The 14,430-nt window shown below is 40.7% G+C and overlaps 1 protein-coding gene across 1 annotated transcript in view; it reads right to left on the bottom strand.

The window, feature by feature from the left end:
- Nucleotides 1–14,430, bottom strand: part of LOC126484304 (villin-1) — a 389,949-nt gene that overhangs the window by 248,889 nt on the left and 126,630 nt on the right. The window contains exon 2 of the mRNA XM_050107736.1: nt 7,533–7,586. Within this exon, the coding sequence (XP_049963693.1) occupies nt 7,533–7,585 (53 nt within the window). The 5' untranslated portion in view covers nt 7,586. The remainder of the gene's footprint in view (nt 1–7,532; nt 7,587–14,430) is intronic.

Below are 14,430 nucleotides of genomic sequence, written 5' to 3'. Positions count from 1 at the left end.
GATTAATGCCGTAGCTTCCTAGGAAAAGCTTTCGGGTTTACAAACTGGGAAAGCAGTCTTGATCGTCACGGTGTCGGCAGAACGGCGCACAAAGATGTTAGTATCTGGGGTGAGCCAGGCAGGTGCCGGCCATGTGGCCGAGCGGATCTAGGCGCTTCAGTTTGGAACCGCGCGACCGCTACGGTCGCAGGTTCGAATTCTGCCTCGGACATGGATGTGTGTGATGTCCTTAGGTCAGTCCGGAACCGCGCGACTGCTACGGTCGCAGGTTCTAATCCTGCCTCGGGCATGGATGTGTGTGATGTCCTTAGGTTAGTTAGGTTTAAGTAGTTCAAAGTTCTAGGCGACTGATGATCTCAGAAGTTAATTCGCATAGTGCTCAGAGCCATTTGAACCATTTTGTCCTTAGGTTAGTTAGGTTTAAGTAGTTCTAAGTTCTGGTGGACTGATGACCTCAGATGTTAAGCCCCATAGTGCTCAGAGCCATTTTAACCAGGCAGGTGACTGGCGGAAACTGAGTAGCGAGTAAAGCAAGCTTGTCAGCGTCAACCATAAAGTGTACTTAACGTTTCGGTTTCCATTCAGACAGGAGCGACCTAAGATAGCAGAGATGGACCAACAGCTAGCAGAAACTCTTAGGTTGCTAGAAAACTAAATTCTCGGTATGCTATATGACTTTGCAGCCACTGAGGTCTGTGATAACGCCGGATGAAATACATGAAGAGTTTATTACAGATTTCAGTAGATTTGAACTAAGTCCACTGCAGAGCGGACAAGTGGTGTATTCCTCCGCAACCAGAATCTGGGATTGCGAATCGTGAGAATATTTAGCTTACCATTTGAAGCACCAACTGAAGCAAGATATTGCCACATTATTTTGTGAAGGCGGTGGCTTACAAGTTCTAAATATTTTTTGAAAAATCAATCACACATATGATAACAAACGTATGAGGCGAAGTAAAAAAAAAATGGTTCAAATGGCTCTGAGCACTATGGGACTTAACATCTATGGTCATCAGTCCCCTAGAACTACTTAAATCTAACTAATCTAAGGACATCACACAACATCCAGCCATCACGAGGCAGAGAAAATCCCCGACCCCGCCGGAGGCGAAGTCAGTCTACGTGCTTCACTCCATTAACTAATTACCATATGTGTGAGTTGGATGCTTTGCTGTATAATGTGATTTTGATGCAGTTAATTTTTAGCAGTCGTATAGAAGAAGTGTCGTACTGCTGAAGCTTCCAGTCGGGTAGACCAGTCGCCTGGTTCAAGTCTTTTTATCTGACGCCACTTCGGCGACTTTCTTGGCCAAGAGGATGATACGAAGGCAACACGACACCCAGTCCCAGTCCTAGTACCAGGCGGGAATCGGACCCTGGCCCCTCGCATTGAATTCTGACGCGCTGAAGACTCAGCTATGGAGGCGGACACAAATCTAAATACAAGCTGTTGTGATCTGTCCTGTAATTGATGTCATTTTATCCCTGCAGATGGTCTGTTATATGGCCGAAACTGGTTCTTGGTGATGAAATGGCATACAGATACAGCGCAAGTCACGAATTTTCAACTACATATTCTTTCCTGGCGTCATACCGAATGGTCTCGCAAATCGCAGGACAGAAATGCCGACATAACAGGTTCTTTAATGTAAGTAATTGAGTTAGAGCTACGCGAATTAGTCTGAAAATACGTTCCATATTATCTAAATATTTCAGAATACAAACAGTTTATAACATATGTGATACTCCTGTGGAACAGTGCCTGGTGTACGCAGCGTTCAGCTATACAGCGTGCAACCGCAAATGAAATTCCTAAGTCTGGTACGGTACTAGATGGAACCACATAACGACATACGCAGATAAATTTGGAAATAGGGGAATGGAGGGGGGGGGGGGGGAAATGCATGACGCCTTCGGAACGAGAAAACTCTGGCATCACAGAAAAGGCAACCGATGTGGGAAAGTTAGTTAGAGGACATGCGAGACAGTCGATCGCTAGAAATCCAATAACATGGCAGAATCCACAAAACGAGCAGCAACAAAGGAACACACAACGTTAAAAGAGACGAATGATAAATAAATTAGCAGGATACCGAGAACTGAATGTAATCTAACGAGGGAATATGAAGTATTTCGATTTCGTATCCGCAAGACAAATATGAGAGGCCAAGCAACGTGAGCAGCAGTCTCACGGAACGACAAACCGCAGTCTGTACAGACTTCCAGCCTGCCACTGAAAATAAATGCAGAATATATCTACTTAAAACAGCAGATAAAAATTCGCTTGATGCCTTCCTAAGAGAGAGAGACTCCATTCCCTCCAAGCTAATTATGTAAGTGTAGACCAGATATGGCTCAAATTCAAAGACACAGTATCGACAGCAATAGATAGATTCATACCGCATAAGTTAATAACAGATGGGAATGATCCACCATGGTACACAAAACACGTCAGAGCACTGTTGCAGAAGCAAAGAAAAAAGCATGCCAAATTCAGAAGAACGCAAAATCCCCAAGACTGGCTAAGTTTCATGAAAGCTCGAAATTTAGTGCGGACTTCAATGCGAGATGCTTTTAATAGTTCCAACAATGAACCTAGCAAGATGAAACATTTATGCATGAAAACAACAGAAAGCTAAAGTCAATGGTAGAAAACGCAAAGAGATTCTGGTCGTATGTAAAGTACACCAGTGGCAAAAAAACAGTCAGTACCATCACTGCACGATGGCGATGGATATGTTACCGATGATGGTGTCACTAAAGTGGAGTTACTAAATACAGTTTTCCGTAATTCCTTCACGTTCACCCTAGAATTGCTTATGTGTTTACGATCCATACCAAGTACGACTGATAGAGTATACTGAAGGTATACAAATAACGGCAGCACGAATGGTCTCAGGTTTCTTTTTAATCCACAGGACAATGACACGGAAAACCTGAACTGACAGACCCATATCACTGACCTCAATTTGCGGTAGGATTTTGGAGCATATACTGTACTCGAACATCATGAATCACCTTGAAGAAAACGACTTATTGATACATAACCAACAAGGATTCAGAAAATATCGTTCTTGTGCAACACAGCTAGCTCTTTATTCCCATGAAGTAATGAGTGCTGTCGACAAGGGATCTTAAATCGATTCCATTTTCCTAGATTTCCAGAAGGCTTTTGATACCGTTCCTCACAAGCGATTATTAATCAAATTGCGTGCATATGGAGTATCATCTCAGTTGTACGACTGGATTCGTGATTTCCTTTCAGAGAGGGCAGAGTTCGTAGTGATAAATGGTAAATCATCGAGTAGAATAGAAGCGATATCTGGCATTCCGCAAGGTAGTGTCATAGGCCCTCTGCTGTTCCTGATTTACATAAACGACCTAGGTGATAATCTGTGCACCCCCTTAAATTGTTTACAGATGACGCTGTAATTTACAGTCTAATAAAATCATCAGACGATCAATTCCAATTACAAAATGATCTAGAGAGAATTTCTGTATGGCGCGAAAAGTGGCAATTGGCACTAAACAAAGAAAAGTGCGAGGTCATCAACATGGGAACTAAAAGAAATCCGATAAATTTTGGATATACGATAAATCGCACAAATATAAGGGATTACAATTCGACTAAATACCTAGGAATTACAATTACGAGCAACTTAAATTGGAAAGACCACGTAGATAATATTGTGGGGAAGGCGAAACAAAGACTGCGCTTTGTTGGCAGAACTTAGTAGATGCGACAAAGCCACTAAAGATAAAGCCTACATTACACTTATCCGTCCTCTGCTGGAATATTGCTGCGCGGTGTGGGATCCTTACCAGGTAGGATTGACGGAGGACATCGAAAAGGGCAAAGAAGGGCAGCTCGTTTCGTGTTATCGCGCAATGGGGGTGAGAGTGTCACTGAAATGACACGCGAGTTGGGGTGGCAGTCACTGAAACAAAGGCGGTTTTCATGCGGCGAGATGTATTTACGAAATTTCAATAACCAACTATCTCTTCCGAATGCGAAAATATTTTGTTGACACCCACCTACGTAGGGAGAAATGATCATCATAATAAAATAAGCGTAATCAGAGCTGGAACGGAAAGATTTAGGTGTTCCTTTTTCCCACGCTCCATTCGAGAGTGGAATGGTAGAGAAGTAGTATGAAAACGGTTCGATGAACCCTCTGCCAGGCACTTAAGTGATAGTTACAGAGTAACCATGTAGATGTGCTTTTGAAGATCTCTGAGGCTGTAAAAACAACAATAATAAATACAATAGTTAGCATTACAGTTGAAGAGGCAATGACATCCTTAAAAAGAGCAGTTGTAGAAGTTGGACGTATAAGTATACGTATAATAAACGTAACTGCAAAGAAAATGTAGCTAGCAATAGAAACACTCAACCAATCGACAAATGAAGGAAACACAAAAATATTCGGAAAAAGAAAGGAACCTAGCAATGTGAAACATTTTTACATGAAAACAACAGGAAGCTTAAGTCAATTTCCTACAGTATATTTATGAAGAAATCTAAACGAAAATGCTCGTCGGTAGGACAGTTTCAGGATATAGAAAACCAACATAGCTTTCAGTGAAATGAGAAGCAAAGGCGTCAGCATTAAGAGTACAAAAGTAATTACACATGTTAATCGCAGAGGAGAACGCGTGTAGGTGGAAAGAGTACGTCGAGTATTTTCAGAAGGGGAGAAACATTATAATGTGATAAAAATAAAGAAATGTGTGTTAATTTGGGAGTTGTAGAGGAGCGACTTCTAATCTCACACAGCTTTGGAAGACTCGCGTTAAAACAAGGCAGAAGGAATAGAGACAATTCCTGCTGAATTTCTGAAATCACTTTGGATAATGACAACCAAATGATGATTCAAGTTACTGTCTAGAATCTGTAAGACTGAAGACATGCCAGCGGATTTTCGGAAGAATATCCTCCACGCAGTCCTGGAGGTAACGAAAGAAAATTGAGGATCAGGTAGACGGTTATCAGTTTAGCCTGAGGATGGAAAAATTCTCATTTGCTTAATGATAAAGGAAAGACTCAAGTAAGATTAAGATACTCTCATAGATCTGTCGACATATAAAAATCGTTCTCAGTTTAAAACGATACAAAATGTTTGAAATCTTCAGAAAAATAGGTATATGGGAGAGGAAAAGAGGCTAATATATATTATGCACTAGAACAAAGAGGGAACAATTACAATAGAAGAAACAGATAAATTCTCGGGTTAAAATCTGTGTAACGCAGGGGTGCAATAATTCTCCTTTACAGTTCAACCTGCATATCGAAAAGGCAATGAATAAAGTAAGAGGTTCAGAAATGGAGTTAAAGAGTAAAATGCGCCAATGACAAGCTTCGATGATGACACTGATGTCCTATGAGAAGGTGAGGATGAGTTATCTGTTGAATGAGCTGAAAAGCAAGAAGCACATAACATGTACAGGAAGTAAACAAAGGAAAGGAGGAAGTATTAAGCAGCAGCAGAAATGAGACCAGCGACAAAATTAGTATCGAAATTGAGACCACGTAGTTGATAAAGTCAAGGAATTCTGCTATCTTGGAAGCAATATAAAGCGCGACGAGAGAAACAAGGAGGATATAAGAAAAGCAGACAAGCTAAGTCAAAGGGAGCAACCCCTCTCCCCCCCCCCCCTCCCTCACCCTTTTATCCAATGGGTCTACTGGTATCAAACATTATATTTAATTTGAGGGGATACATTTCTAAGCTAGTACGTCTTGGACGCTGCATTGTTTAGAAGTGAATCACGGTCGACGAATAAACCGAAGCAGAAGCGTGTCTAAGCGTCTTAACTGTGGTGTTACAGAAAGCTGTAGCCGTAGATTATAAAAATCGTAGAGAAAAACAGATCAGAAAGACTGGACTATATGCAATAAATAATTGATGATGTTGGGTGTGGGTGATATTCTGAGATGAAGAGAGAGGTTGAGCTTGTGCAACGTACTCCCGATAAAAACCGTAAAGGAATCCAAAGCGTGAAATTCTGCATTACGTTTCCAAGAGTTCGAAATTGTTTTCTGACTCACTAGTATCGATGCATGTTCTCCGAACTACACGCAAGATGGTAATCCAGAACTAGTTATCAGCCAGCAAATTCTTTCAGAGAACAATATCAACGTTGCTGTGAGATTAAATAGGCATGTCCCTTAATCCGATTGTATCAGCGGCAGCGCCATCTCGAAGCTCAGAATTCGCACGCGTGAAATTCTTTCAGTGCATTAATGAGCAGAGCAGTACATTCAGTTGAAGGACCCGAATACTCCACTTACGAGACTACAGTCCACAATTTTTAGCGAAAGTACATTGTAGTACGAATTTAGCTGAACGCCAAAGACTGAGCTTCAAATTAAATAGTGACGGTGAAAGATGTGTAATCTTCATCGATAAGACTGCGCATTGAAGCCTGGCAATTGCGCTCACATTTTCTGCTGGCTGGAAGTAGTAAGTTGAAGTACAGGATGTCTGGCGACGTAAGCGCTGTGTCCAGGTCAGCTCGGATGCCGCATATGCTCTGGCTCGTTGCTCAGATGTTAGGCGAGCAGCGTATCGGTATTTGCGACCTTAAAAGAATTTAGGAACAAGAAGTCGTTGCACCATTTCGCAATTTAGATTTGTATGTGAACATCTGCATGCATACTTTTTCTCAGAAAGCCGTCATATGATGCATAGCAGACGGTACGTTGTACCAACGCAAGGATTCCCTTTCCTGCTACACTCGCAAAGGGAGCGAAAGAAAACCGACTACCAGTAGGCTACGCCTTCTTACGAGCCGTCAGGTCTCTTATTTTCGCGGTCCTCGCACGAGATGTAACCCCTCACCTGGTGATGATCCGAAAACTCTAGCGATACTCAAGTATGGCTCATACAGTGTTCTACTGATGATACCTTTTATAGAGGCGCTATACTTTCTTAGAATTCTCCCAATAAACAGTTGTCGACCAATCGCCTTTCTTGCTACCAACCTAACGTGCTCTTTCCATATTCTCAAGGTTGTTTCCACTAGGCTGCAGAAGTTTCGCTGCAAAGCCCTTATTTATCCTCCATACATCTGCGATCCCTCCCCATCTGATTTCCAAATTTTTGGAGTCCTGAAGAAAGACATTCGTGGCAGTCGATTTGCTCTGGACGAAGAGGTGGACGCCTTGGTAGAATCATCGTTCCATAGGAAACCGCAAACTTTTTCCATGTAGGCATTGGCCGTCATGTCTCACAGTAGGACAAATGCATTAACAGTTGAGGCGATTAGTTTTGAAACAATAAACAGTTTACTTACTTTTTTTGCGATGTGTCTCGTTTTCATTTGACTAGCCCTCCCAGTGCGAAAATATAAACAGAAAATCAGCATATAAAGTCATCGCAGAAAGCTGAAGTGTAAGAGAATGAGGCACGCTTACAGCGTGTTAAAGTATTTTAGCTTCTATATTAAATCATACCTTGTGAAAGAACGGCAGATGTCCTTAGTGACCTGAAAGATATTGTCCTAACTAATAACCTTCGTCTACGTACCTCTCCTGTTGGACGGTCAGGCTGTTACGCTGAACACTTCTGCATTCAGGCATCCTGTAATCGATAATGTGAAATCAGATTGTGCCATCTACACTGAATAATTAAAGACTAACTCTAGATAAAATATCAAATACACACTAACGACGAGTCCTTCACAATTGAGTCTTACCAGCTCGTAACGTTTTAAGCAAATTCCTTTCGTATCAAATGTTCAGAGCAAACATACCGTGATTTATAGTTAGTGCACAGAAAAAATGAAGTTTGTGTCTACAAAGTTCTTTGCTAGTAGTAAAAGTGAAAACGTTGATGAAAAATCATTCATCGCACATTGTCTAATCTAGCTGTAAAGAAAATTCACCTTCCATGCGGATTCCTTTAGGTGGTACACAATATCGGCGACAATGTTTTATGTTCTGAGAGCAGACAAAATGTTGAAGTTCTCAACACAACATCATTATTTTCAAGTAATGCCGTGAATGTAATAATTTCATATTAATAAGTGAAACTACGTAACTGTGTTCATTTTGCCTGCTTCATATCACCGAGCGATAGCGAAAGATACTTCCTATGTGACGGGTTTGATTAGTACTGGTCGCGGAAAACCTAACGGCCACCGGCCACCCCGCACTAGAAGATGCCGCTGGATTCGTCTGCGCCACTGATTTAGAATTGTTTTACATTGGTAAACAAAGAATTGTATTATTCTAAATGTACCATATCAAATGTTGTGAGACTGTTAATGACAAAGGTGTGTCCGTCTGCCGAACTGATCCTCGCAACTTTGAAAGCATTACAGTTGGTTACGGCGCAAAGTTTTGTTATGTATTGTGAGTCGTCAGCTATGAAGGATATAAAGTTGATGCGCAAGGTTTTTTACTATATACTAGTCAAAGATGTCCTGAAAACTTTAATAATTAATTAGACAGAAGTCGTAAGACCCGCGGAGGCTGGTTTTACAGAAATTGAAATGATCAGTCAAACAGTTTGCAGCGACTAAAGTAATTTAACTGAAGATAGGAAGTGAGTGGTCTAAGATAAAAAACATTAATGTCTCTTCGTTTTTACGAAGATTGAAGCAAAGACTATAACCGGTAATAAAAATTTTTTGAATCAACATTTATTAGCAACATGTCAGCTGCAATACATGATCTATGGAATATCTATGGAACAGCAACGTCAGAGAATCCTGTACGTTCCCATAGCTACGGTAAACTCAATACGACGTAAAGAATACTTTGCACGACAAGAAGTTTTCTCGCTTCAGTGGCATAATTTTAGAGAGCTTAAGAAGCACTTGTAACAGTAGGCGAAGAGACTAGGTCGCAAATATAGCAATGAAAAAAATGTACAGAAAAATCACCTCTAAGAAGTGATCACTCAGAACCGACATAGACAATACGCGACAGGGGTTTCATTGCACTCCCAAAGCATTTAACCACTTATTGCTACCGCACTGCGGCAGGACCTGATGTCAGACTAGAAAATAACACTACAAGTGTCATGCGAAAACTTGGAGTCCTCTGGCTGCGAATGGAAGTCTAAATCGCTGACATATTTCCATTCATTACATTTGTTGTTACTGCTATCATAAGATCTGTACATGAGATGAAAGAAGCAGTAGAGAGAGGTTTTGCGTGTAGGAAGCGGAGATAAAGCTGTCATCAGCCCGAAGTTTGATTTGAACACTACAGGGCTTTTCTAGGCACGGCCCTACTGAAGATGGCACGTCATCGCCGTCTTCTATTTTGAATAGAGTTACTCCGCCAGTTATAGTATAACTTGGAATCTGGGCACAGCGGCTCGGCATTTTTCATGTTAATAATTAATTCCTGAGGATCAAGAAATGATGAAAAATAGATAACAGTCTTAAGACGCTATCTGCCAACGAAAATAAAATTAAAAAAATCACCCAATAAAATGTACAATTCATAAAATAAAGTTTAGTGTCAGTTGCAACAAGATCACCCAATAAATTGTACGATTCATAAAATAAATTTTAGTGTCAGTTGCAACAAGACTTGTGCCTTAACTTGGCACCTGTCAGAACCAATCGAAAGTTTACTGGGATACAGGTGTTCGCCTAGAGGTTACGCTAGGGGGAATACGTTTCCTTCGTTTTTCAAGTCGTATACACATAAAATGCGCGGCACCGACCCCCCTCTGAGAGGAAAATGGAGTTACCTTGACATAACCGTTAACTGTAGAGTCAAACAACTTTTGTAGTCCTGTCTTCCTCACTTGCGTGTAATATTGCGGTATATTGATAATTTTTTACTTATGGACCGTCTGACAGCAACTGAATAATTGTGTTTTATTCAGTTGCTGTCAGACGGTCCATAAGTAAAAAATTATCAATATACCGTAATGTTAAACAAACAATTTCATCCATTGTAATCTGTATTACAAGTCCACACAATTTAGTAGACTGTTTGGAAAAATACCATGTCTACAGTCACAGCAAAATATATTTAAAACTTAAGTTCTACGTAATTTTGAAGAAGATATAACGAATACTTGCTATATTTTTCTGAATTCCGCACGTAGCTATTGCAGTCATCTATAATGGTAATCTTATGAATGTGAAATCGTACTCATTGAAGTCATACTTTATAATTTAACCTATAGTGTTTGTGATTAAAAAGGCTATATATAACCTCAATGAAAAAGAACTTACATATCACCCAGCAGCGCTGCCTCTAACCTGGCACTTTTATTTCAGTAAATCTCTGGGCCGAGTTGGCGGTTGGCCTCTCACGTCGATACATGTCTTATTAAAACAAACTTAAGCAGTTCGCCGCTGCACCTCCGAGGATGTCTCCCGAAGTCGGAGACGAAACGTCAGGAGAGAGTTTTATACTTCGACCACGGCCTATCAGCCCGGAAGTTTTAAGTGAAAACTTAAGCTTTTTTGCAGGTTCGTATGATTTGGTGATTAGTGTTCTAATTTTGTCGGCTGAAAAGGAGTAAAAAAACACCTCCCTTTCTTATGGTGCTTAATCTTAATTACACGTCTGATCATGGCAACAGCCAAAAGTCTTGATAAATCGTGAATGAAGTCATCTAACGGCTTTATTGGCGAAAATTCATTATGGTCGTGCATTCGTTTAGTAAATTTACGCTCTGCAACTGGAGAATTTACACAGAATAGTTTAATTACTTGTTCTAGCTTGTACCTTAAATTTTCTATTGTCTTAAGTATTTCTAAAGCATAATTTACTGGAAAAAATGAAAAGCAATAAAATTTTAGCAGAGTTCAAGTACGAATAGCTTCCCAAATTTGGTTTCGAGAACATTGTTTTTATATTGAATTACCATCCAATTACAATATTCTTCTGTAGCTATACAAGAGAGCAACTGTAAAAACTATACATCTCCGACTATACTCAGTAAACCACTGTGCAATATTTAACGGAGTCCCCTTCGAATGTCCAGCCGAATTTTTTATCCCATTGTAGGAGCAATATTTCGAAGATCGACCCACTCATCTACCTCAGGTGCTGCGAGCTGTGTTGTTTCGCGTACTTGCTGCCTGGACTCCAACCTGCCTGTGAACTTGTGTTGGTGTCGAGCCGCTATTTACAGCCGAGTTCGACTCCCAGCACTTGATACGCCTTTTGGTATCCGCACTGCTGTTCCCTGAAACGTACATTCGCTCAGCGCGTTCCAGCTCTGGTGGATGAGATAGCCAGCGAAACCTTAATAAATTTTTTGAATTGAACAGTCTGTCCCGGTTTACTAGGTTTTCCGACGCCATTGTTTCGGCATACTCCACAAAGTGGAACGACAGCGTGATAGTAAAAAAAACTCGAAATTTTTTTATTACGGAATTCGAATGTATAAACATTGAAGAATTATTCCCCAAAATATTATGCGCGAAATCAAAAAAATAACGATTCTGTGAGCGTTTCAAGCCTAGCGTGCGCGGCACTCCTAGACATCAGAGAACCGGTTCTATACTCACGCTCCCTTTTTATACAGACCTGAGTAAATCTGATTTACTGGGGCGTTGTTTGGGCGGATTTACTCAAAATGTGAACGAAAGTTTCAGTAGTCTCATTTGGAGATAAGCTCCAAAAATAATATTCATGCGAAGTGTAATTGTCGATATTGCTTCAAATTTGGCCACATGTCTATTGAATGTAGACCATACTTCTTCATTAATGCACGTGGCCAATTCCCTTCAAATCAAAATCGGCGATGAAATGTGCCGATTCTATGAAGACAGAGACGTCAGCAGCGATGCGCTCAGCGACAAAAATGGCTTTTAGGCCGAAAATGAGAGATTATCAGGTCAAAATATCAGAAAGTGGTCATCCACTAGCGGGGCGACAGTTATTTTGGACTAGGCATCGACGATAACCCATAAGTTTCAAGCTCGTCCCTTTTTATATTTTATGATAAATACTTGTCAAACTTTAAACACGTTTTTCTCAAAACTATGTTTTCGGCATGGTTGTCGTCGCCCACGCTCCAATTTTTATCCGATTTTAATGATTTTTGATCTCCCTTCAAGCAAATTGAATTCTCTGCAGTTCATCGTAGTCGATTTTTTTATGTTGATATTTAGTATTTTTTTTTCGGCCAAAAATGGCCATTTTTCAAACACCTATAAGTTCACTCTTTTTTTTTTCAAATCCCTACGAAGAACTAAAATTACATCTGTAAGGATCAGGGTGGTATGTTAATCTCATGTTTCAGATGACCACAACCGGGGCCACGGCGACAACCGCCGATCTGCCTCCTTTCAGAGCTGCCTCAGGAAAGTCACAGTTAGACAGTGAATATATTAATATTTTCAATAAAATACCAGTAAAAAATTCAATGTTTGCTTTATTAATTGCAGCAAACCCCATTTGCCTACTACATTCCGGCACGGAGAAAAATAATGCTTAGTTTGATCAATATTTTCGTCTGTAATTCTGTCATTCGCCCTCAGTTACTCTCTTCCAGTAACTTGAGGTTTGCTACATGATAATGGTACAGTTGTATTTTATTTCATTTCAAGAATCATCTCTAGAAAAGCCGAGACTTCACGTCACTGTACAGTGCTTGATGGAGGGTACGTCTCATACTTCGAAGTATTTCGGCTCCGCCCGTTCTAGTCGTATATGGAACACGGAAATATAGAGTGTTAACCGCCTCTGTGCAAACTGTCATCAGTTTAGTATCGCATCAGTGCCCCCCTCGGGGGCAACACGTAGGGATTTGTAATGCATTCTTAGATTCTTAACTTAGTACTTGTTGAAACTACAGAGGCAAGCTTTCGCAGGATAGCTGACGTCTGTCTTGAACTGTCTACATCTACATCTACATGGTTACTCTGTAATTCACACTTAAGTGCCTGGCAGAGGGTTCATCGAAACACTTTCATACTACTTCTCTACCATTCCATTCTCGAATGGCGCGTGGGAAAAAGGAACACCTAAATCTTTCCGTTCTAGCTCTGATTTCTCTTATTTTATTATGATGATCATTTCTCCCTACGTAGGTGTCTATCAACAAAATATTTTCGCATTCGGAAGAGATAGTTGGTTATTGAAATTTCGTAAATAGATCTCACCGCAAAGAAAACCGCCTTTGTTTCAGTGACTGCCACGCCAACTCGCGTGTCATATCAGTGACACTCTCACCCCCATTGCGCGATAGCACGGAACGAGCTGCCCTTCTTTGCCCTTTTTCGATGTCCCCCGTCAATCCTACCTGGTAAGGATCCCACACCGCGCAGCAATATTCCAGCAGAGGACGGATAAGTGTAATGTAGGCTTTATCTTTAGTGGCTTTGTCGCATCTACTAAGTTCTGCCAACAAAGCGCAGTCTTTGTTTCGCCTTCCCCACAATATTATCTACGTGGTCTTTCCAATTTAAGTTGCTCGTAATTGTAATTCCTAGGTATTTAGTCGAATTGTAATCCCTTAGATTTGCGCGATTTATCGTATACCCAAAATTTATCGGATTTCTTTTAGTTCCCATGTTGATGACCTCGCACTTTTCTTTGTTTAGTGCCAATTGCCACTTTTCGCGCCATACAGAAATTCTCTCTAGATCATTTTGTAATTGGAATTGATCGTCTGATGATTTTATTAGACTGTAAATTACAGCGTCATCTGTAAACAATTTAAGGGGGTGCACAGATTATCACCTAGGTCGTTTATGTAAATCAGGAACAGCAGAAGGCCTACGTCACTACCTTGCGGAATGCCAGATATCGCTTCTATTCTACTCGATGATTTACCATTTATCACTACGAACTGTGCCCTCTCTGAAAGGAAATCACGAATCCAGTCGTACAACTGAGATGATACTCCATATGCACGCAATTTGATTAATAGTCGCTTGTGAGGAACGGTATCAAAAGCCTTCTGGAAATCTAGGAAAATGGAATCGATTTAAGATCCCTTGTCGACAGCACTCATTACTTCATGGGAATAAAGAGCTAGCTGTGTTGCACAAGAACGATATTTTCTGAATCCTTGTTGGTTATGTATCAATAAGTCGTTTTCTTCAAGGTGATTCGTGATGTTCGAGTACAGTATATGCTCCAAAATCCTACCGCAAATTGAGGTCAGTGATATGGGTCTGTCAGTTCAGGTTTTCCGTGTCATTGTCCTGTGGATTAAAAAGAAACCTGAGACCATTCGTGCTGCCGTTATTTGTATACCTTCAGTATACTCTATCTGTCGTACTTGGTATGGATCGTAAACGCATAAGTAATTCTAGGGTGAACCTCATAAGCGTTTTGAACATAATCTCCTTTGTGGACTGAGTGCTTTTTTCCCCGTATACCTACAACTGGGCCTCTGTGACCATTCAAACTGCAGCATTTATAATTTTGGTCAAACTACTTGACCAAATGCAACGGAATTCCGTAGCTGTTTATATAATCATTCCTTACGTCGC

The sequence above is a fragment of the Schistocerca serialis genome, chromosome 6 (assembly GCF_023864345.2).
Source record: "Schistocerca serialis cubense isolate TAMUIC-IGC-003099 chromosome 6, iqSchSeri2.2, whole genome shotgun sequence".
Lineage (NCBI taxonomy): Eukaryota > Metazoa > Arthropoda > Insecta > Orthoptera > Acrididae > Schistocerca > Schistocerca serialis.
The sequence above is the reverse complement of the archived record's forward strand: the minus strand, read 5'-3'. Positions and strand labels throughout refer to the sequence as shown.